Genomic DNA, 24,240 nt, shown 5'->3' with positions numbered 1-24,240 from the left:
TGCATTTTCACATGATCAGCACATGATCTTTTGGAAATCATTGTGTGATGCTTATTTTTCTGCTCTAGAATCATTGCGTCATATTTCTACAGAAACCATGATTCAACATTTTAGGGATCCTTTGATGAATAGAAAGTTCATATTTCTTTTAAAAAACAACATTTCAAATCAATATCACCGCCCCAAACTTTTGCAACAGTAGTCTTTTCAGGTTAAACTGTCACCTTTAATGGTTTTAGTGGTCCTGTGGTGTAGAGAATGCATTTTTGTTGCATAAATACTCCATACATAAGAGCGGTCACACTCCGTGTCCAGTTAAAAGGGGAATGAATTGGAAGTCGTTTTTGATCTTATAGTGCATTTAATGTTGTCCAGGAGAAAATTATCTGTGACTAAAACTTTATGATGCTCCTACTCAGAAAGAACAGGGGAAGGAGTACATAACACACCTTAATAATAAAGAATATTTCAGTACATTTAAGTGTTTTGGTGAACTACAAAAATTGCAAATGTCTCATGTTTTAAAGCAACACTTTAAACGCTCATCTGTGTAAAGCGAGCTCTCTCGTTCTCATCATGAATACACAAATTATGAGTAAAGCATTACTTTACGCTTGTGATACATGGAGCTTGCAAAAAACACAGAATCGGTGATAATAGCAGGGAGAAAGGGGCAAATGTAGAAAAAAACCTTATCTCTCCAGGATACAAGCAGGTATCGGGTTTGAGGTTTGGGAGCAGTGAGGGCATGCAACATGGCATTGATAACCATAGAGCAATCTTTAAATCCTGAAGTACATAATGAATTGAAACAGTCACATGCCATCTTAATGTATTTCTGGTTGAATGTTAGTTTACGTGCCTCGTCAAAATCATCCCAAATGTCTTGCGGTGTTTTCTTGGGCAGAATGTTTGTGGCCATGCCAAAATTTCCAGGTTGAATAATACTGACCTACAAGAACAGAAAAAAAAAAAAATCAGTGCTTAGGCCTTTAAACATCAATGACAACGTTGGTTACCTTTACGAGAATGACTTTACCTTAACTCCAAAACTGGCCATCTCTATTCTCAAGCAGTCTGCGAATGCTTCCAGCCCCCGTTTGGATACGCTGTATGCTCCCATGTTCAGACAGTTGAAGAAAGAAAAGACACTTGACACGTATAACATACGACCTGAGAATGAATGATGAAATTAAAAAGGTAAGTAAAACAAATTCTACATATCACCTAAAAGCCAAATGTAATATATATCGTCAAGGCATTTTTAAATTGTCTGCATCACCCAGAAAGCTTTTGTTGTTTGGCCGATTAATGTCAGAAACACTTTTATTTTGACAGCGCTAAGAAACGTGAATTTTTTCCTCATTTATTTGAAATATTGCTGCACTAAATACCATTTGCGTTTTATTGTGTAACAGATTGTCAGGTTTAAATGATTTTTCATTTTCACCCATTGAAATGCAGGATGTTGTAAACCCAATAAAATAAAGTTTTAGAAGTTAAACTGGGCTCGCACTACAGGTGTTTTAAAATCGTAACCGATTATGAAATCTGGTAGCAGCACACACACATAAGGAGAACCCTTGCAGATTATCTTCCCTCAAATCTTAAACACGCACACACTACAAGATTTCAACGTTGTGGCGAATCACAGATATTATTAAGATTATGGTGGCAGACGCAGGGCTTCCCGCGATCTCATATGTGATATTTCACTGGTGTTTACATCATTGTACTTACCCGTTAAGTTCAAAACTAAGATGATTTCGACATATGATTCAGACAGTCCTGTTACTAAAAATCTCTACTATCCATTTGCAGCAGCTGTTGCAAATTGGTCATTGTGAAAGTAGGCCTACTGATGTAATCGTATAACCCAACCTGGTCTCGTAAAAGCATGTACCTCTGTGCCCTTTTCGTGCAACGCTGTCTTTACGTTCCACCGTTTCCAAAAGATATTATTTCAGCAATTTTGTCCCTGCACGAATATAAACCCATTGTTGGCCTATTGACTCCCGAAACAACATTAGGAACCTTAAAAACGGCATAATAGGAGCACTTTCATCAACAATGATGTTAGTAAGCTGTTAATATAAGGCACCAATGACCTTTGGATGCTCTGACAAGTGACAAGAATGGGATGGTGACTCTGATGGCACCAAACAGGTTAATGTCAGACATCTTCTGGAAGTCTTTGGCAGTGCTCCACTCCGTCTCTCCCCAGTCACTTATTCCGGCATTATTTACCACAGCATAGAGACCTGAAAAATTGCAAAAATAGACAGAACAAGAGGGTTTTCCTTCATGAAATGTGAGGTGCTATTAATAAGACGCATTGAAGTGTTTAAGTTACCCTTCTCTGGCAAATTTGCTTGCACAAAATCCTTGGCCGAGCTGACATCTTCATCTTTGGTCACATCCAGCTGGAGCACTTTCATACGGTCAGAGCCTTCTTCAACCAGACTCTGAGCCCCGGGACCCTCGGCACATAAACATCCAGCAAACACCGTGAAGCCCATGCGGTCCAGTTTCTTTGCAAGATGATGTCCAAATCCACTATCGCAACCTGTGATCAACACCGCCCGGCCAAATCCATCCGACAAGCCCTTTTCTGCGTGGAATAATTTTTTTGCCCAGAGCACGAAGCAGATGACCAGACCGAAATATGTGTAAGTGTGTTCTTGGCTCAAACAGTTGTAGGAAACGAGCAGGACGGTCATGCTGAAAAACAATGGCTTCATTGTGAATCCTTGAGCTCTAACCGAGGAACCTTTAAAAACAGAAAAAATAATTAAATGAAAAGAGCAAGATAATATGTCATGCAGATAATATCATGTATTGTCACAGCAACATTTTACCTGTTTTTTTTTCCTTGTGGTATCTGCTGACATGCAAACACCCAATGAGTAAGAACTGCAACCAGGTCACGCTCAAAGACAGACTGATGAAACGATTAAGAGCTGTGATCAGATTTACTGTAAACTACAGGCAGCAAATTAAGATTATCAACAGATTTACAGATGTTCCAGATTGAGGTTTCTGTTCGGTGGTTTAATCACAAGAGGGGATGCAGTGAGATTTGTGTTGGTTCTTTAATTCAAAAAAGAATGAGAAGCTTTCACATGTCACTTATACGAAAACAAAAAGACAACAAACACACACACGTGTGTGTGTGTGTGTGTGTATTATACAGCTTCAAACTATTTATTTGGACTTCGAAGGTCACCTGTTACGCAGCATTCACTTTAACCTCATCTGAGAGTAAATCACTCTATAACAACCACCCTATAACGAGCAGCAGCTCACTGCATAAAGATACATGCACACAAACAGCCTGCTTCTGCTCAAAAATAACTACCTGTCTTTTGAACGGTTTGTTTCAAAAAACCAAAAACACATTCAATGTGAAGAGCGTTATTAGTTCAGACTCATAACAAACCGTTCTTTTGAACTTCTCAAATGATTAAAAGCGGTTTCCAACCTGTCCTGGTGGCACCACAGAGCTACACATTTTGCACGTGTCCTTTTTCTCTGACACACCAGTTTCAGGTCTTGGAGTCTCTACTAATGAGCAGATGGCTTGAATCAGGTGTGTCTGATTAGGAAGGCATGCAAAATTAGCAGTGTTGGGGTGTCTCTAGGGCTGCGTTCCAGTCCGCTTTTTTATGCCCTTCATTTGCAAACTTCCCTGCATCTCGTTCACTCATTGATTACGTTGTATGAGCGCACACTTCTGGCGGCACCCTTGCAATGAGCTGAATTGGAACGACTTGAACCCTTGAACACTTAAAATCTGCTATAAAGTTGGTTTATTGTTTACATTTTGCCCTAGAGAAATTGTTGCAGCATTCTATATATATATATATATACTGTAGGTATAGTTAGGTTGCTATAAAAGTACAAAAAAAAAACAACTAATAGATTATGTTGTTTGGGGTGGGGATTAAACACGATCTGTGAAGATGTCATAATAGTGTTGCATTGTGGTCTATAGAGTGGCCTGAAGTGTGCCACTTTGCGAAGTGGAACGTACTTCAAAATAGCAACAGGGATTTCCCAGAGGGAAAGTGTTTAAAGAAGTTATTGAGTGCCCAGCTCAGGACCAGGGTTGGGAACCGCTTTATTAACTGACTCGTTCATGCCATTAGTCTGTCGTTCTTATTTTAGTTTCCTTTTTAGTATATTCTTATTATTGCAAAAGCACAAGGCATACAAACATTACTGTCCTTCATAGACCTCAATAAGCGAAGGTAAACAGCATGAATATTTCTTGAAAATTTAAAGGTAGGGAAAGTGAAAACATTTTTTGATATGCTGGTTCAAAGTCTCTTCACATACCAAAAGCAGTAGTAGGATCATTGAATGTTGTTCTTTCTTTCTTGGACAGTTCTTTCAGATTCTGGTCAGTTCTGTTACTGTCTGCCTCCACGTTCTTCTCGCTCGGATGGCCTTTTTTTCAGTATGATTTCAGTCGAGAACTTTTCTGATAAAACTTCTCTCTGCGTCCTTTCTTTGAGGGTGTCCAATCCATCCATTTTCTTCTTCTGATGTCGTTCCACATTGGTCCTCCACAGATCTTTTCATCAGTCATGGCCACCAGATTGCCAGAATATATGGAAACTTCCTGTTGACTGAGGCTTGAATTTTGCTCTCTAGGGATCTAGTCATCCACCAGATTTTCTGAGGACAGATTTCTTTTGGATTCCCCGAGCTTTGTCTTCAGTCTTATATTTGCCTAAAAATCACAAATTCCTGATTTGATTTTATGATTCGTGCAGCAATGTCCTCTTCTGTACCAGCTGTCACACTCACTGCCCAGGTAGATGAAATCTCATACTCTCTCGACCTCTTACTTATGAACTGTATAGGTGGTGCATTTGTTCCACACCTTAGTCTCTATTGTTTTTGGGATGTTGATTTCCAGACCTGCTTTCTTTCCTTCTCTAGTCAGGGCCAGTCTCTTCATTCCTGTTTCTTGAATCCTCCGCGACAGCAATGCAATCTGGACCATTTTTTCCAGGATTCCATAGGTTCAAAGGATTTTTAATAAGGCTTCTTTCTAAGTTGATGAACAAAATGTATACTCCTGCATTCCACTTTAGGATTTGTTTGATAAAAATCCTCAGCATGACGTTTTGGTCTGTGCAGGATCTCTTTTTCCAGAATCCCTCCTGTTCGTAGCAAAGTCTGACGTCCAAAGGGCCCTTGATTCTATCCAGGATGATCTTCACATGGATTTTGCTGGCGTGGTGAGTAATGTGATTTCCCCTCCAGTTTCCACATAGTAAAACTAACCCGTTTTGTTAGTTTTACTATAATTCCTGTCTCCCAGTCTGTCGGTATTTCTTTGTTCCAAATGCACTTCAATAACTTTAAAAGGGCTTTTGATTCTTTCCCATTCTTGTTCCAGGGAGACTTCTTCAGTTGGGAGCTATGCAAATCTGTTCTTGAGATCCAGCTGGAACCTTAATCTTGTCTCAGGGTTTTTTTCTCCCGGACTTCCTTCATGGAGCTTTAGCTAGTTTTAGCTTCATCACTCCAACTACGAGGTAGAGGTCCAAGCCTATATATGTGCTTCTCCTTTTTACAACTCCTTTTTGACAACTTCGTTCTGGGTAATTCATGAATTCAGAGATCAAATGGATTCCTGTATATGAATTCTACTGACACTGCTCATGGATCCAGTTGGATTTGGTGTACAAGGATTAAGAACAACTTCTTTCAGTGTAAGTTACTAATGGACTATTGCTGGGTGATTTTAATAGTGCTCTACATGTTTGGATCTTGTCTTTCTTCAATTACAAGGGACACTTTCATGCATTTATGGACAATACAGGTTTTCGCATCAATCATACTTTAATAATTTTTTCATTGTTTGTTTGTTATCAATTAGTGGTGTATATAATGCCATCCTTGAAGCTTAAATTATATTTGGCATTCAAATTGTTTGGTTTATGTTCGTGGTTAGTAATTGTGCCCTTACCATTTTCAGGGCACGTATTCACAAAACATGAGTTCTCCTAAACAAAAGAGTTTTCTATTTTCTCATAAAACCTATTCACAAAGTTGCTGAGACAAACACTGACCGAGGAATAGAAAGGAGTCTTAAAGGGGTTGATTTAACTCTTTAGTGTCTATAATATACTTCCCAATGGTACACTCTCAGAAATAAAGGTACAAAAGCTGTCACTAGAGCAGTACCGTTTCAAAAGGTACAATTTTGTATCTATTAGGTTTAAACATGTAATACATATACACATATAATATATATTAGTCCACTTTAAGTACTAATATGTACGTTTACGTTTACATGTACCTTTTGAAAAGATACCACCCCAGTAACAGCTTTTGTACCTTTATTTCTGAGAGCGTAGTCTAAAAACACTGTCTTCACCGTCAAAATCAGTATTTCGTTTTCAAGCCATTCAAGTCCATGTTGCTTTAAATGCTAATAAGCTCTGCTGACTCCTCCCCTCTCTTCCATGACGAGCAGCCCACAAATATATGTACATGCCTTTTTCGACTGCAGCCATCTCGGTAAGGTCAAAATGACGTCATTCACCATAATAATCAATGAATATTCAAAGATATACAAATGTACTAATGAGGCATCTATGTATACAGTATGGTTGTGTCACTTTAAATTTGTTCTGAACATGTTACGTGCTTTACGCATTGGGGGGCCGGGTAACGCAGGTTTTTTTAATTTACATTTATTACATTTTATTATAAGGTTTTAGGACAACTTTGAGAGTTTTTGATCCACTTCAGATGTTAACTACTGTATATCTATCGACCAGACTTTAAACTTATGTGCTTTTCTGTAGATTAAACTACATTACGAATGATTAGAGTATTCATGACTGACAGTAAGACAATAAGAAAATAAAAAAAAAGAAAGACAAGAATAGCTGCTGCTTCTTGCCCAACTTGTTAATTCAAGCTTGTGGCTTGGTCTTAGTGACTTAAGAGTCCTCTTCACTACTTCTAGTGTTTCACAGATTCAGGAGCTAGTTTTAGTCCTAAAATGTAGGCCTTAAATGTAATTATAAATGATAAAAATTAATTATAAACACACTGGGTTGTAGAATAAACCATTTTAGTTTCTTGAACATAGCTCACATCCACATTGAAAAATAAGGTGGATACAAAGAGAACTTTTTAATGTATAAGCATGAAAATTAAGTATTTGCTTATTATAGGAAATAATTTGTGATTATTTAGGACTGCTAACTTTTGGACTGTTGTCACAGTCTCGGTTTTACTCTGCCTAAACAAATATCATGCCACATTATTAGCAAAGTTATGATCCGCCTTTTTTCTGCGTCTGAATTCTGCATGCTTGTTATCTGTTGCACACTGGCACATTTATTCACTTTTACTCGGACAAACAATGAACGTAACACATTAAAATATTTTCGTAATGGTTTAGCTGATTCTCATCGATGACTAAAAATGTAAACAATTCAAATTAAATAAATCATATCAAATTGTCGTAAAGAAGTTCCAACTACGACAATGTTAACGCAACGTGGCATTTATGAATCAGAAATAAATCATCTTTAATGAATGTATTAGATTGCATTTATCGAACAATATCCAGATTGTTAATATATCAGATACATGTTTAATATCAAATTTATCGGGAGCTCTGATAACATTAATTGCACACATGCAAAATTTGAATGTTTGAATAAACTCGGACATTTCCTTTGAGCAGCTGACCGTAGCTGGTAATCCTGGGTTATGGAAAGTGGACATGCCTTAATTTTACTGTCCTCAAAGAAAAAGGCCTTTCATAGTGCACAAAGGCTCAATGAAAGTTTTCCCAGAACACTTCTTCTGTGGGCTTTTTTACGGGATTCCAAAAAACGGACTGTTGGTTTTCCTTAATTTTTTTTTTTTTTTTTAAGAGTAAATCTCGAATCCGTCCTGTTCGTACTCATTTATTTTGTAGCGTCTTCTCGGAACTGCTTCCCTGTTTCTTTATTCAGTATCGCAGTGTCGTGTTTTAATATAACAGGCAGATTTTCAACATTGCTGAGCATAAGTTTAAAGCTTTGATTACTGATGTGTATTCAGGATAGGGAGTCTAAATGCTGGAAACAGTATGTCAGAATAGCTTGAAATGTTGTTCGGTGTGACAGCAGTCTCCTGAGGCATTACACACTACTGAAAACTTCATTAAAAACAAATACAGCGCTTTAGCCATTCTAGCCATTCATTTTTGTCACCATTTATTAATTGAGACTTGAGCAGGTTATATATACTTTTTAAAAATGGACTTTCTCTTTACAGCGCTGTTGAATTAAAGTACTGAAACCAATGACTGATAACATCATCTAAAATATAATCTTTTCACAAATATTAACCCAAAATGTTAATAGCATTTTTTTACACAATGCAACGCATTCCTCCCCAAACTTACTTTTGGCTCGTGCGACGAAAATCCAGGTAAAATGTCATTCATAAAACGCCAAGCCTTGGTTTTTCATGGGATGAAGATGGCATCGGTCTCACAAGTGGTTTCTTCAGCTGTATGATGGTTGGAAGACCTTCATTTATTCGACCTAACCAACTGACATCATGACACTCGTGATTGCACTGGGAAATGCCATGCTGGATGCATGAATTTAGATAAAAAGATAAAGAGCTGCTACATACGTATTTGACAAAAGATCATAAAACTGGAAAATCTGATTTCATGTCTTTTGTGAAACAATAAACTCAAACAAGCATGCGGCAATCGCAGGGAGCCTTGAGAAAACAGACAAGCCATTCATTCCACAAAAAGCTGCTCAATAATAACATAAAAAAATGCATTAAAAATGACAAATAATTACATTAAACAATTACTCCGTACTCTGTATTATTTATAATTCAGTGAATGCCTTAATGGTGCATTATTGGAGCGACCTTGTTTCTACTCAGTATGCCTAATAACAAATACAAATTATGATAATAATAATAGCAAAACATACTAACAAAGAAAATGCTTATTCACTGACAACATGTGCTATGAGCTGACTGTCATGGGAGAGATGTGTAATAGTCACATGATATAAGTTTTTTGTTTTAAATATGTATTTTATTTTCACGGAAAATGTTCTAAGAACACAAACATTTACCAATAAAATATGATTTAATATGGTTTCCGCACCTTAAGACATCAATCTGTTTATATATTTCAAGATATTTACTTAAAATGCATTATTTCTCCTGCATCTCTTCTTCACCTCTGTTGTTAATTCCAAAACGTAATTTTAGACCTAGTTTCTATTACACCATGCACCTGAGCAGTGCATTACGGCACAACAAAATACAAAAAAATTATTATAATAAGTGATGCCGTCTACGCAGAGTGCAATACGACAAATCCCCAACAGTCAACTGCTGCAGCATTCTGTCATTTCAACACAGATTTCACAGCATTGCTGTGTCCGGTGTAGACAGACTTTGAGGCACGGCGCGGAGCGGCGTAGATGTGGCGTAACATACAGAATCCCACTGTTCCTCACGGGTCTCCCACAAGATGTCTGACCACACACTCCCAACCAAACCCAATGCAGTCCTAACAACTAAAGCTATTACGTATTTGCCTTGAAGGGGAGTCTTGAGGTCAAAAAGCCCAAAAAATGTCAAACAGCTCTTCATCTCCTCTAGGGCTGGCAAAAGTTTTTTATTCACATCCAGTGTTGTTCTCCAAGAAACCTAAACCAAGCTATTCCATTCACACAGAACACAATTATATCGCATTTTCTAGAGGGACATCTATCACCATGCATTCACGTCTCGTACAATTGATTATATGTGGTCTATAAACATTGCTGCATTATGGTATTATTTTGCTCAATGCGTCCTCTTGTGGCCCCAGAAGAGAAGTAATTTTCAGAAATTAAAGTCAAATAATTAAAAATTTGAGATTAGTTTTCCAGACAATTAGACAGCCCTAATCTTCACATGTTGTTAGGCAGGGTATCAAGAAAAAACTGATAAGAGTGATAAGTATGTGGCACACGACTTTAAAGCCAGCTATTGACATATGCATGCTACGTGAGCAGTCTGAAAAGTGAAAAAAAAGAAGTGGGTACCAAATAGCTAAAGCAGGAAAGCTACATTTGTTCCTTGCACTATCCTACATGCTTGAACTGGGGTGGCCAGCATTCATCTGACCGCAGCAGCTATGCAGCTTTCAAGAAGCGCCGCAATGCTTGTGGAAATACATATAGCCAGCTCCTGACGAGCTGCAGGTGTGACCCATCAGCCTGTGATAGGCGTGGCCAGGTGCTGCTCGCTGGTAACCAGGGCGACGCTGATGGATTGACGCAGACTCGTCATAATTAGCATCTAAAGACCAAATTATTTCAACACGTATCGGGCATAATATTTACTTAAATTAAACTGATTATCTGGGAAGTAACAAAACAAATAAACTTTTGTGGAAGTTTCGGTAATACCGTGAAATTATCTAAACGATATTATGAAGTGATATCATATAAAACGGTATTGCTGTTGCGGAACACACCCTAATAAGTCTAAATCCAGAAAACTGAAAAAAAAATATTATATGCATATTGATTTATTACGTCAAGTAAGTAATTTAAGCACTTTTATGCATACTAATTAACTGGAAATTAAAATCCATTTTATAGTATGTTATAGCCTATAATTATACATTCAAGCCATTGGAATACAGAAGTAACTATTGAGATTTTTAATATAAGCTCATGAAAATGGGTGAACTTCTTTTCTTATTAATCTAATACACTAAACTCATTTAAGTAATTCACACCTAACATCCTACAACATTTAAAGCAGGCATAAACTTACGTTTCTATATTTCATTTCATTGCATCTTTACATGTTTCACGTCAACTTTATTTTCAGTGTTTATTTTCACTGTCTAATCTCAGGCTTAAGACTTGGACTTTAGAATTAAGTTAAATCTAGGTCTCTGTATCAGGGTGGTTCTTACATTTATTTTTATTTTAAAAAATCAGTTCACAGACAAAAAGACATGACAAAGTGGACAGTTGTTCAACCATGTGATAAAAAGTCTAAACTGTCACTCAGATGACAGAAGGACAGATTTTCAGCAGACTCTTGATGATCATTTAAGAACGTTGTGTATCAAATATTATACAGTAGAGCATGAGAATGTATCTTCTGCAAGTGGGTCAACAGCTGCAAGCATGTAAGGTACAGGCAAGCCAACAGTGACTCACACAGTATGTTCTTGACGTGTGAACGTTCTTTTTCTCACAGTATGCTTAAATCAATGGAAGCTAAACTGTATACATGAATAAGCTTCATATGTGATTAGAAAACATGATGTGATTAGCATGAATGCTAACAAGTTTACTGTTGTGCCTACCATTTGCTAATTATGCTGGATTTAAGTTTCCCATCTGGTCACGACACTGTATTATAAATTGAAATGTAGCTTGCATATACTCATTTGGCAGATACACTTAACTAAAGCAAATTTAGAATTGAGCCCATTACCGACCTTGCAACCAGCCCTATTGTTCTTATCGTGTGTGTGTGTTTGGACACTATATTTAAATGGTTGCACTGCAAGGCACATCAGTTCAATTTAACATTTTGATTTAATAATTTATTGTTGGGTAAATGTTCATTTGTTATCTCAAAGGACGTAGCCAGAATGTACTAAAAGCGCCATGCTCCAGTTTAGTGCATGGAGATTATTAGAAGGCCATGACTGACCAGCAGGTCAGCGGAGGGAGTTTGGCAGGTTACACCCCTAATGTTTACAATGAGAGTCATGGGATTTTTAATGACCACAGAGAGTCAGGACCCCGGTTTAACATCTCATCTGAAAGACTGCTGTGTGTATAAAAGAATAAAAGGACTACTTTTTTTTAAAGCGCCAACCCCCACATGTCTGGTTCCATGCACGAGATGCTATTCATCCTCTAGACCACCAGATGGCGCTAATGTTTTTTTTTATTCGTTGCAAAGTAGGTGTGGATGAGTCTGTGATAAAGTGACCTAAGCACGACTCATACCATACAAATCCAGAAAAATACGCAATAATATTACCCAGTCACAGCAGAGGTCACTTTTAAGGTCAACACCGTTTAAGTGCATTTTGTGAACGGGATGAACCTTTTCATTAACGCAAGCGTTATCCATCATGGACTTATTGTAGATGTTCTCAAGGTATTTTGGACAGAAGCAAGATTTTAATGTTAAAACATATTGATTGATCATGAGCTTTTTGCTTCACAGGATGTTAACTGGTGGGTTATTGCGATGTTCTTTATCATTCCGACGGCACCCATTCACTACAGAGGAACCATTGCTAAGCAAGCGATGAAACGACACATTCCTCCAGATCTGTTCCCATGAAGAAACAAACTCATCTACATCTTGGGTGGCCCGAGGGCGAGTACACTTTCGGCACTTTTGGGTGTTCAAAAGGGCTTTAAAAACCAGTGTAAATAGACATTTTATTTGTAAATGACTGCACAAAACCTAAAAAAAAAAGCTTTCTTTTCCTTCGTTATTGGGTGCAGTTTCTGAATCCCGTGGTGAACTTCTCATTCATACCTCACTGCTTCTCGTTCAGATGTGCAATTCATTACACACTAGATTCCTTGCCTGCAGTGAAATCTCTGAGCACGTGCAATTCAGGACAGCTTTTTTCATTTCAAGTTTTTTTTCTTTCTCCTGTATCCACTTAGAGGCGTTTCTGTGAGTTGGGAGTCCCCACGGAGAGATAAGCCTAGCTGAAGTCAGGGGCCACGTTACGGGGACCGACACACATATACAAGCCCAGATGACGGGGAGCCTAATTGTGCAACTTGGCTCTACTCCCAGGCTGAACCCTGAAAAGAAAACAGCTCATGTGAAGAGAATGTGTTCTCCTCTGGGCCAACAAAACATTTGCACAGATTGCTCTCTTGTTTTGGGTGGAAAGATAATGCCGGTCTTCTTTCAAACCCCATACTATACCCAACCTAAAGTCAATGCTAACGTTAAACTAATCCTAACTAATGTCACTTGAGTGTAATACATTTTACCTGAAAAGCGTTTTTTTCCCACAGACACTTATAGGTTGATTTTATTAAAAAAATTTTAAATAGCCATTTCTGTAATGCAATCATATTTGGGCAATAATTAAAAATATAGCCATAAGTGGAATACTCAAAGTCCAAACACCAGTGGTACATGTGGAATATTTGGTGATTGATTTCAAATATAACGTTTTACAGTGAAGTCCGTTTACTGAAAGTTAGGTCAGTAACATATCATTTACTCACTAAGCACTATTTATACTCACTATTTATTAAAAAACAACAACATATGCACAGCTTTCTTTTTTCTGCTGAAATGCTAATAGTGTATAATTGGATGTTACCCCCACAAGCATATGATATCCACAAATGTTTCCTCGGAATGACAAACTCAACCTAGCGGACAGACGTGAGTAGCTGTGCACGTTTGAGACTGTCCTGCAGAATTTAGGGGTTTCTGTGGTTTACAGTGTCTGACATTCATACACTTACATAATAAATGCCATCTTCACACATGGCTTCCTTTTTACATGATGGAGCTTAAGTTGTCATCTGCAGATGGCACGGCCGATTGTGTTCACGACCGGTTTCTGGAAGTATTCCTGGGCCCATTTAGTAACGTCAATGACAGAATCAAGTCTGATGAGCGATGCGGTGTCATCTGAGGACCACCGGCATCCAGCAAAGGTCTTCAGCCTCGTCGCTTACGCAGAGACTTCTCCAGTTTCTCTGAATCTTTTGATGATGCTATGCATTGTAGATGATTTGAGGAATGTTGTTTTTTGATAGCATTCCTCTTTTTACTCACTCTTTCACAGACTGGAGAGCCTCTACCCTTCTTTAATTCTGCCCCTCTAAGACATCCCTTTTACAGCTAATCACCTTCAGACCTGATGTCAATTAACTTAATTAGTTGCTAGATGTTCTCCCAGCTGAATCTTTTAAAAATGCATCGCTTTTTTAGCCGTTAGTTGTTCCCGTGCCAACTTTTTAGACCTGCAGCTGAACGCTTTTCCTCATTACTTCCATGTAACGTGTCCGCAAAGCCATCGTTTCAGAATAGATTGCGTTTCATTTTCGGACTGGAGTGAGAGCGAGTTCTCAAAGCAGTCTACAGAAAACATCAAACATATATTTGAACCCTTTAGGGGTTGCTGTCAGCAATAAAGAGCACAACTTAACTGCATCTTTCACCACACACAACATTTCCTAAATCTGAAACAGCATTTTCTCTACACATTTAGCTTTTACTTCTCACATTTAAAAAAAGAAGAAAGGGTTTAAACGATCTATCATTGATTTAACTGCACATGAACATGAACCAAATTGAGTTACGGACAATGCAATGCGAAGCTGCTTTGCAACAATTTGTAGCATAAAAAGCGCTATGCGTATATGTACACTGCGGCTAGACGTACAGTGGGTGTTGGAAATAAAACAGCCGTTTCATATGTGGCCATTTTATTGTTGAAAGGCATACGTTGCAGTGCAAACAGTCTTTGGCAAAAATACAATACAAAATATAAGAATCACTTTGACCACTTGAGCATGTTCAGTCTCGCAGGGCAGTGCATGTCCATGGCAATGTGTGCACAGTTTGGTTTGGGGGAAGGTCTTCGAGAGGTTGTTAGATCATTTAGGAAGGAAGGCAGGCCATTTGGGAGTAAAAAACACTGATAAAGAACCACACAACAGATAAAAGAGCCGAATGCAGTCACAAATGGTAAAAACAGTAAAAATTCAGTCAGCTGCTCTCAACACAACAGCAGTCACTTTCCCGATCACCAACCAGCGCGACTGCAACCGAACAAGCAGACGGTGATTGTAACGGTGACTCGATGGCGTTTCATCAGGACGCAGCGGAATGTTTTAGAGAGGAGCAGAAGCTCACTCCCCAGCTCAGGATATGGCTTTCTTGACGAGTCAGACTCCAACAAAACAAAAAACTCAACTCAAACACGCCACAGCTCAAACGTCTTACCAGTGCACTAAACAAAACACACGCGTTTGCTCTTTGGTACGAGGTGTGTGACAGTGTCGGGGAAACTTCACATTCAACATAAGAAGTGCTGTTGAATTTCTAGGGTTGGGAACTGAGGACCAGTTTCTATTTACATAATAACAATAATAATAATAATAATAGTACACATATTATACACCGCTGGTCAAAATGTGGAATAAATATGTGCTCACCAAGACTGCATTTACTTTAATCAAAATTATGGTAAAAATTGTGAAATGTCTTTCCAGATTAAAAGAAGCATTTTGTATTTAGCCCTGTAATGCAAAGCTGAATTTTCAGCATCGTTACTTCAATCGTCGGTGCCGCACGATCCTCCAGAAATCATTCTAAAACGACCAGTATTGACAATAGTTGAGTGTATTTTCACGGAAAACATGATGCATTGCCGTTCAAAATTTTGAAGTAAGTTTTACTATTAATAGTTTCATTCAACAAGGATGCAATAAATTGATAATCAGAAATAACATTTACTTTATATATTTTTTGCCTATCAAATAATCTTAAAATGCATCTCAGTTTCCAAAAAACCAAAAAAGTGAAAAATGTTTTCAACTTCACTTAATAACATAAATCACTATTAATCGCAAATAACTAAGCAGCCAATCAGCACACTTAAAGCTGGAGTAATTATGCTAAGAATTCAACTTCGTATCACAGGAATTAAAGGTTAAAAATAACCGTTTAACTGTAATATTGATCTGTAATAATGATGTAATAATGATGTAATAAAACTGTAATAATGATCAAATAAATGCAATCGGTTAAGAAAAAGTAATTATTCCAAACTCTCGACCAGCAGTATTTGTGTATGCATAATCTCCATCATGTTACAATTCTAGTAATGGTTCTTTATGCTCAACATACGTCTACATCACTCTAAGCTACTAAACGAATTTTTCCACAGCACCAAAGTAAAACTCGAGTCTGAAAACAAAAACAAAACAAAACAACGGCAAAACGTCCTCGCTGGCTACACGGTAACAAACAGTGCAGTCCGACTCTTATCTAACATTATTTAGTGATTCCTTAAAAGCACTAAAACGTATCGTTAACGGAATCAGAACAAATATCGCTCTTCCGCTGGAATAAAAACGTTTGCTAAGTGAGCGAATGCGAATATAGTGAAACACTGGATGCTGCGAGAGAAGTGTGTGTGTGTTTCAAGTGATGTATTGTGATGAGGCACAACTGTTTACATCTCTCTGAACACTGTTTGAAAAGGGAGGAAACATCTGGACCTTCATTCATGACGAGAATATAAATACTGGGCCGGTAGAACAGAGCATGATAGAAAAGTACAGTAACACCCTAAAAGAGAGCCTGACGTCAGCTCAGTGCCGCACTTCCCAAACGCTTCACCTCAGTCGCTCCCAAACCAAAAACATCAACAACAGCTTTCTGTCAAGATAAAGCAAAGAACACCAGGTCTCCGAAAACCCGCAGTTGCCAAGGGAAACAAACATTTGATGATCAGTAGAGTTTTTTTCCCCCATGGCAAAGATTGATTTCAAGGTATTCACATTTTTCTCCACGTGAGAGGAAGATAAAAAGCGGGAACTAATATTCTACATATGTCCAGAATATGATACCGTGCACCATAAACAAGGCAAAAGTACGAGTAAGGTTTAAAATGTCTTTAGCGTAACTACAAAAACGAAGGATGTTCGCTCAAGTGCGGTTTTAAAAAGCACATAATGAGTGTATATACCGTACGATGCATCGCGTATTGCAAAACAATTAAATGCATAAAACAACACTCGTGAGACTTGGGCAAATCACTTAAATGGAGTAAGATAGCACCAGTTCTTCAGCATCCCAAACCTGAGGAAGCTTCTTCTGTAAAACAACCAGAAATGAGCAACTCCGGTCCTGGAGAGTTCGGCTCCGACAAACAAACACGTTTAGGCCTAAATTGACCGTTTACGCATTTGAATTGCACGTAAAATTCCAGTTGTTTTATACAGCTTTAACATCAACTAATAAACCGATGCAACTTCGCCAGATTGATGAAACAAGTTTTTTTTAATCTTTGCATCCATTTGATTTGATCTAAATATTCCTATTTTTTTAAACGCATTCTCAGAATAAGCATAAATCTGTAAATGTGTGTTAAGTATGAACATGTGTATTTAATTTAGAAATCTTACCCGTCTCAACTGACAAATACGTAAAGCATTGACTCTGTTAAAACTGTGCAGTCCAAATGGGCTGAAACGTTATATGCAATCCAAATATGTAAATCTCAAATGTATTTTTTTGTCATTTTCAAGTAATCTTGAAGACTTTGGTTTGGTGTGTCTGATTAGTGCTGGAGCTGAAGTCTGTCCCTCGAGGACCGGAGGTCTCGTAAATGAACACTTTGGGTAGTCGTCTCCCAGTTAACATGCCTGAGGAGGAAAACAGGGTCCCGACATTCATCTGTTCAAATACTTTTTTAGGCAGTGTATTTTTTGGTTCTTTGTAGAGGGCATCTGAGGATATGCAAACAAAAATACCAATACTTGACAAACAACGAAAAAACCCTGAAACGCAACTATGAAACATTTGGAGTCATGAGCTCAAGGTCACATTGGTCAAGTGTCCTGAGGTTATATGTGGCGCTGGTTCTCCTGCGGTTGTGACGACTGGTCGAGGCACACGGGGCAGCACGAGCCTTTGGGCGTCAATGGCTTCAGACATGCGGCCTGCGGACACTTTTCCACGAAACACGTCACCTGGGCCTCCTAACAGAGACGGAGACACAGAGCCGAAACATTACTTCTGCGGGAACCATCACATTATTGTGATATCAGATGTTTGGACTCATTCTCTGCAGAGGACCCACTGGTGAGCAAGCGATGCAATTCTACATTGCTAATGCTAAATGTCTCTAAACATGCTCACACGAAGAAACAAACTCATCTACATCTTGGTGACCTGAGGATGGGTCCATTTTTGATAACACTTTATTTAGACAATCTACTAACAGTAAATAACTTTGTAGTCAGCAAGCAGTCGTTAGAGTATTAGTAAACTGTCTGATTAATATCTTCTAATACTTTATTTTGATGCAACCACTACATAACGACTATCAGAAACTTTACAAGTACATGCCAGCTTACTCTACTAACCCTAAACCTACCCTAGTTAGTAGTTGTGAATTAATGAGAGTTCAAAATGACTAATATTTAGTATAAAGCAGATTTTCAAAATAACGTGTAACCCTATTTTAAGCTAATTTTACTGTTTGGGTGAACTATCCCTTTAAACTACTGCTGATTCTATCCCAGACTGAGTCACAATGGCACACTTTGTTCAGTTTCTGACAGCTAAGTTCCCACTAGGAATCAGTCTGTCTACTGATCCATCAACAATAAGCGCACGAGAGCGCTAGAATCCTGCATATTTACTTGCAGTGAGAAAGAAAACCCTCACTAAGCGCCAAAAGTGGATAGAATTTGTCATTATGGAGGAAATAAAATCTTCTCAATGAGTCAATTGGTAAATCATAAATAAACTATTCTAAATCATTTTCAACACAGCCTAGTGAAACTTAAAAGTATGCAATACAGTTAAAAATCCATCCATTTTAATAACCAGTTGCTTTATATACATATATAGACAGTTTGACAGTGGTACCGTACAAACAAACAAACTGAAATGTACATATCAAATATTATCATGATATATATTGAATGCGTGCTTGTGCATAATAACAATAGCAAAATGAACATGTTTAATGTTTCAAAACGCTTCTCTTATTTTACACTGTTTGTTTAACGCCATGCCAGCTTCTGTGGTCGTTTTTATGGCAGGAAAGATGTATTTCTTATGTTACAACAAAGGTTGTGCATCACAGTTTATTGCAGTTACACATTTCAAATTTTTTCCACAAACAATTTCTGTGATCCCGAACCAAACCCAGCTGAGAATCACTGCTTGAGATAAGTCAAATGTTTCCGTGTCTGGAGTTTATAATACCCGAACAATGGTACATTGTGTAGCCAATGGTACATTACCGTGTGCACGTGCAAGTAAAAAAACGCAGCATGGTCAGAAATGCTCAATGCACCGAAGAACTTACGTGACACTGACAGGTGGTGCAGGGGTTCTTCTTCCAGCTCTCTCCATTAACTCGCTCTCTCCCATCCTCATCTGCACAGTCTGTCTTGCTCAGACGGCCTTCAAGTCTTTTTATCTGTCAGTTTTGCATTACAATATATGTTACAATACATTCTGTTTTAATGCACCGTGCTATACTGATTCATAGTCTATGATGTGATTTCTGATTCAGGACATTAAACTAAAATAATACATCTTGATTCTGAATCAAAACAGGAAAGCAGTCAACAGGAAATGTCTGGTTGTAGTGATTAAATGGCAGCACAATCAGTTATTAATTGTGAATGAGCAGGTACCTTTTAGAAACAAGTGATATGCAGTATAATCTGTATGTGTTTTTAGATCAACTTCTTTTGGTCTGCTAAAATCTGATATTGGCTTAAAGACATCTATTGTGAAGTTTTTTATATCGCTGTGGCTGTATTGTGTTATTAATCAAAAGAAGTGTCTGGAAAGTTTGATTCTTGGCCTGGTGCACATTTTCAGCATTATTCTCAGCATCACTGCCAAACACTCATGTCTGAGCAGATGGCAATCGACCTTATCTACTCAGTCACCAAGAAAAGTCCGTTCATTCACTAATTTCTCAATTTTCACAAGGTTTAACTAAACAGATAAGGTGTATAGTGCAGCTCGGTCTCACATTGCATACCTGTTTTCGTAAACTTGTGATAGTTTTCTGCATGTCAGCAACAAAGTCTTGAAAATCCTTAATGGAGGGTTCAGTGCTCGACTTCGGTGAAACAGTTATATTTACTGCACTTGGAGCTTCTTCCAAAGCGCTGAAAAACAGAAATCATTAAAAGTAAGACCGACTGAAAAATAAGCTTTGACAAATTAAATTGTGCTCTCTTTCCGCAGTTATAAACATTGGAAAATGTCTTTTTTTATTTTTATAAAATAAAACAAAAGGTTTTTAATATAGTAAACCACTATTGACATTAAATTTCAGAACTGTTTAACTGAGAGAATGACCAACGTAATCAATCTCTCGATGTTTTTTCTTGCTTTTTAGAAAGGCATAGTCTAATTTCGGTTCACCACTACAGTAGATCTTCCCTAGATCTTCAAAATGCACAAAAAAGCACAACTAAACCACAAAGAGCACTATTTGAGGCTTAGTGTATCCCATCATACATCATGTTCTGGAATTAAATTGTGATACTATATATATATATATATATATATATATATATATATATATATATATATATAAAAATTAGATACTGCATGTCATTTAGTAGAAAAAAAACGAATATAGAAAATACACCATTACAGCAAAGACCGCAAGTGTGGGTATGTGGACAAATTCTTTTCGTTTCGGAGAACCCTGGAAGTGTGAAAATGGTCCATTACACTAATGTTATGAGAGTTTACGAATGATCTTTGTTGAAATGAAGCGTGCGAGTAGTACCTGCTGTTGTCGGTGAGGTTGCTGGCAGGTTTCTCCTCTGTATAGCTGTGCTCTGCTGACCTCCGACCTCTGAAGTGGTACGACAGGGCGTTGAACTGACCTTTAGTACGGCAGTCTGCAGGGGAGAGAAATTCAGCCTTTATTTGATGCAAGAAAAAACAGCTGGACATAGACTACACAGCTTCTGCCATGGACCAATTAATGCTGTCAACAATTTGATTGAAAAATAATACAAAATTTATGAAATTTTAATAAATTACCGTAAAAGCAACAAACAGCGTGTTACAAGGTTTTAGTGGAAATACAGCAAAAGGAAATACTATAAGCAATGATTTGATGGTGATTATGCTGTCAACTTTGGGTTTAGCATACCTTTTGCTTAAATAATTGGATTTAAAATAAAAATGTTTCCTGAGCTGCAATCAGCATATCAGAATGATTTCTGAAGGATCATGTGAAGACTGGAGTAACAATACCGCTTTTTCTGAAAATAGGCTAATTTCTCAACTCACCCAGGAGTTACGTAGTTCAGTTTTACCATTTTTGAATCTTTTACATGCATATTTACATAGAAAACAATTGCAAGAGCTTTTTACAATATTACTGCATCTATAAAGTAAATGGTGAGCATAAGAGATGTTTTTGAAAAACATAAAAAGTCTTAAACATTCCCAACCGACTGGTAGAATACACGATGTGAGTCATGATAAAGTGAGCCTCATACCTTCACAGCAGTCCTGCCACATACGTAGATCAATCTTTGGTAAATCCTTACAGCTCCCATAACCATGAGGGAATTCAGCCACGCTAAAGACATCTGACTGGATTCGGGTGATGTTGTCACTATTGTCACACAGCACCCGGGCGAGAGACGTCTGCTTCAGCTGGGTCAACTGAGCAGGGCTGAAGGAGCCAGGGTTCTCGTACCAAAATCTATAAATATATCATAAACATGAACACTGTGATTTTTCTAACGCTTCTTTGAAATGAATTGGCTGTGCACACTCTAAACCACAGGTAAACAGAATCCAGGGTTATCTTGCTTCGTGTTTCACCCTGTTCACAATTTATCTGGTTAACAATTAATCCTGATTATTCATAAGTTGGTGGTTCACTCTGTAACCCCTGATTTAATGTTCTTATTAGCTGCGTTTGTGTCATTTACTGGACAAATGAAGCACAACGGGTTTAGATAGCATTTACATTGAGCATCCATATTTTATATATTGTCAGTTTTTCCTTAAATGGAGTTAATGGACTATATATGTAGTCCCTATTTGGCTTTTTTGCCTTAAGTGGAGTGCTGTGCTTCTATGACTGACCAAAGTATGTGAACGTGAAGCATGATTGATTAGATGTCTGTTGCTAGTATAGTTTAACATGGTACTTCTTTGACACCACAAAATAGCACTGCTATCACTGCATAGTGACTTTCATAACATATATAAAGTGGTGCTAAGTTTGCTTGTGTGAAACATGTCTTTACCCGGGGTTAAACACAGAGTGGAAAGCCCTAATGTGTATTCAATGTGTATTATAAAAAAAAGGCCAGATCGTACCGGTCACCATCTCTGAGACGCTTAAACTGGGCTGCCAGTAAACACATGAGGGTCGGTCCCAGTCTGCTGCCAGGCACTAGCTCTTCAGCCATCAGCGCAGGAAACAGGTCGATATTCTGAGGTGTGCCATACAGCCTGGGAGCAGAACAGACCATTACCTCCAGAAAAGACTGAATGCGTCTTTCAATGACATGGGATACGGAACGAGACCTAACCTTTGAAGCTTTTCTCGGACGCTGGGGTTTTGAATCTCATTCCTCAGATCATCAAACGTCTGTGCGGACGTCAGGTTGCAGAACACCCGGTAGTCATTGTACGGGGGGATACCGTGGTCGCGTCCCCTTTGGATATTCATGGCAGCAAGGTCAAGCGCCACGGCGTGCGCCATCGAGAAAAGGCGTTCGGTAAGTTCGGTATTAAGCAGCTGAGTGGACACTCGCATTTTTCCCGCAACTCCAAACAAGCCACGGAGCAAAGGATCGATGCCTCCTTCGTTCACGATACGGAAGGGTGAGAAAAAAGCCTTGTGCAGCGAGATGTGTCCTTGCTGGATGGGCTGGAAGTTTTTGTCGAGCCGGTACAGTATGGGGTTAATGAGCGTATGGCCAAAGCGGAAAGCGGCGGTGGCAAAAGCATTGAGGATGCCAGCATTAATATTGGGATTATAGCCATTATAGTCGCCCATTAGCCTAATGCCAGCCTCTCCCAATATTTTAGGCAACCAATGGCTGTAGGTTATATGCTGCATTTGCGCTCCGACTATCTTCCGTGCCTCATGGTAAATGGTGTCTCCATCCCAATGGGGGTTGAGACGTAGCAGCTCGCTGGCTATGCGGTTGTGTTCACGGAACCAAATCGTGTGCATAGCCGACAACCCAAGCTGCTCATTGGCACGATGGTCCCCAGCTAGGAAGCAAGGAATGGGACTTTCGTTTTCGTCTCGCATGCACTCTGTTGGTGGGCCGGTTGCAAAGGGGAGCAATGGCTTGCCCGTACGTTGCACAATGCCCTGCTTCAACATGCCCCGGTGGCTGGCCAGGTCACGGATCTCTTCTGCCTCGTGCTGCGAGCTGCCGTAAACATTGGAAGCATCGATGTAGGAGGTGAGCTGGTTCATTTGCTCACGTGGATACACAGAGTTCATAAGCAGAGAGGTCATTCCACTTCCACAGACAGGACTAGAGCGCACAAAGAACATGCAACGTGCTCCGTTGCGCCTCTGCCGTGGATCGTCAGGAGGGAACATGATTGGAAAGCAAGGTGGATCATTGGTGCACACCGAGGTGCACAACTGTCCGTCGGAGAAACGAGACTGGCTGAGGGATACCACGGTTGAATCCAGGTCGTGGTCAAGGAACTGGCCCCATTGCATAAGCATGTGTGTGTAGCGATCATCTGGGGTGATGGTCTCCGTCCCGATCATGGTGGTGGAGACCAGGCGTGGCAGAGGCAGGGGGAAACTGTTATGCCTTCGCTCAGTGGCGCCACGTGGGAGATTGAAGCCATTGTCGTAGACGGGCTTTAGTAAGCGCTCAAAGGCAGTGAGCGAGGCGCCCCACATGGGGTGCTGCAGGTTGTTGCAAGTGCCATCGTGGGTGCGATACTTCTGGTGGAAGCAGATATCAGAGCAGTTGTTGAAGCGCCGGTGGGCCGTGCAGCCAGACAGGTTAGCAATCATATCCAGAAATCTTGGCGACACCAAGTCATTGTAGCGGTAGGCTGTTAAGAAAGAAGATGAGGAAGAGTGTAAGTATTCTGATGTCAGTTTAAAAAAAGTTGCTGGATTCTTTCTACTTTGTAAAGTGACAAATACAGTTGGAATTAATGGCTCTAGTTGATTCAAAAATTAAAATTCTGTCATTATTTTCTCACTCTTGTTGATTAATTTTAGAAAATCTAATGAGGTATTTTTTATGAAATCTGAGATCTCTATTGAAAGTTCAAGTAATCAAAATGTATCTGACTAATGAATCTGCATGTATTAAGTGTGTGTGTGTGTGTGTGTTTTTTAATCAAAGTCTTGCAATTAATTTAGGGTTTAATTTACATCTGAACAATGATCAGCACACATAAATAGAGAACAGCACATATGTTAAACACAGA

At 38.8% G+C, this 24,240-nt stretch overlaps 2 protein-coding genes across 6 annotated transcripts in view; both read right to left on the bottom strand.

Annotated features, from left to right (window-relative positions):
• Positions 1–341: 341 nt before the first annotated feature.
• On the bottom strand, positions 342–8,536 carry zgc:113142 (uncharacterized protein LOC503524 homolog). 5 transcript variants are annotated; one of them, XM_043263836.1, is made up of 6 exons: positions 8,429–8,536; positions 2,859–2,941; positions 2,354–2,770; positions 2,109–2,261; positions 1,040–1,173; positions 342–952 (listed from the first exon to the last, which is right to left on the bottom strand). In XM_043263836.1, exons 1-6 carry the CDS (start codon positions 8,464–8,466, stop codon positions 590–592), a joined length of 1,188 nt encoding a protein of 395 aa, XP_043119771.1. In that variant the 5' UTR covers positions 8,467–8,536; the 3' UTR covers positions 342–589. The 5 variants fall into 5 exon arrangements, with proteins under 5 accessions (XP_043119771.1, XP_043119773.1, XP_043119770.1 ...); XM_043263838.1 differs by lacking the exon at positions 8,429–8,536 and adding an exon at positions 3,482–3,590; XM_043263835.1 differs by lacking the exon at positions 8,429–8,536 and adding an exon at positions 3,359–3,589.
• Positions 8,537–14,484: 5,948 nt separating this feature from the next.
• Positions 14,485–24,240, bottom strand: part of LOC122361531 (peroxidasin) — a 41,553-nt gene continuing 31,797 nt past the window's right edge. The window contains exons 17-23 of the mRNA XM_043262325.1: positions 22,353–23,856; positions 22,138–22,272; positions 21,303–21,511; positions 20,579–20,693; positions 19,817–19,946; positions 19,127–19,240; positions 14,485–17,786 (exon numbers count right to left, since the gene is read on the bottom strand). Of these exons, the coding sequence (XP_043118260.1) occupies positions 17,652–17,786; positions 19,127–19,240; positions 19,817–19,946; positions 20,579–20,693; positions 21,303–21,511; positions 22,138–22,272; positions 22,353–23,856 (2,342 nt within the window). The 3' untranslated portion in view covers positions 14,485–17,651. The remainder of the gene's footprint in view (positions 17,787–19,126; positions 19,241–19,816; positions 19,947–20,578; positions 20,694–21,302; positions 21,512–22,137; positions 22,273–22,352; positions 23,857–24,240) is intronic.

This window comes from Puntigrus tetrazona, chromosome 17 (assembly GCF_018831695.1).
Source record: "Puntigrus tetrazona isolate hp1 chromosome 17, ASM1883169v1, whole genome shotgun sequence".
NCBI classification, from domain to species: domain Eukaryota; kingdom Metazoa; phylum Chordata; class Actinopteri; order Cypriniformes; family Cyprinidae; genus Puntigrus; species Puntigrus tetrazona.
This window is presented reverse-complemented; position numbering and strand designations above follow the sequence as displayed.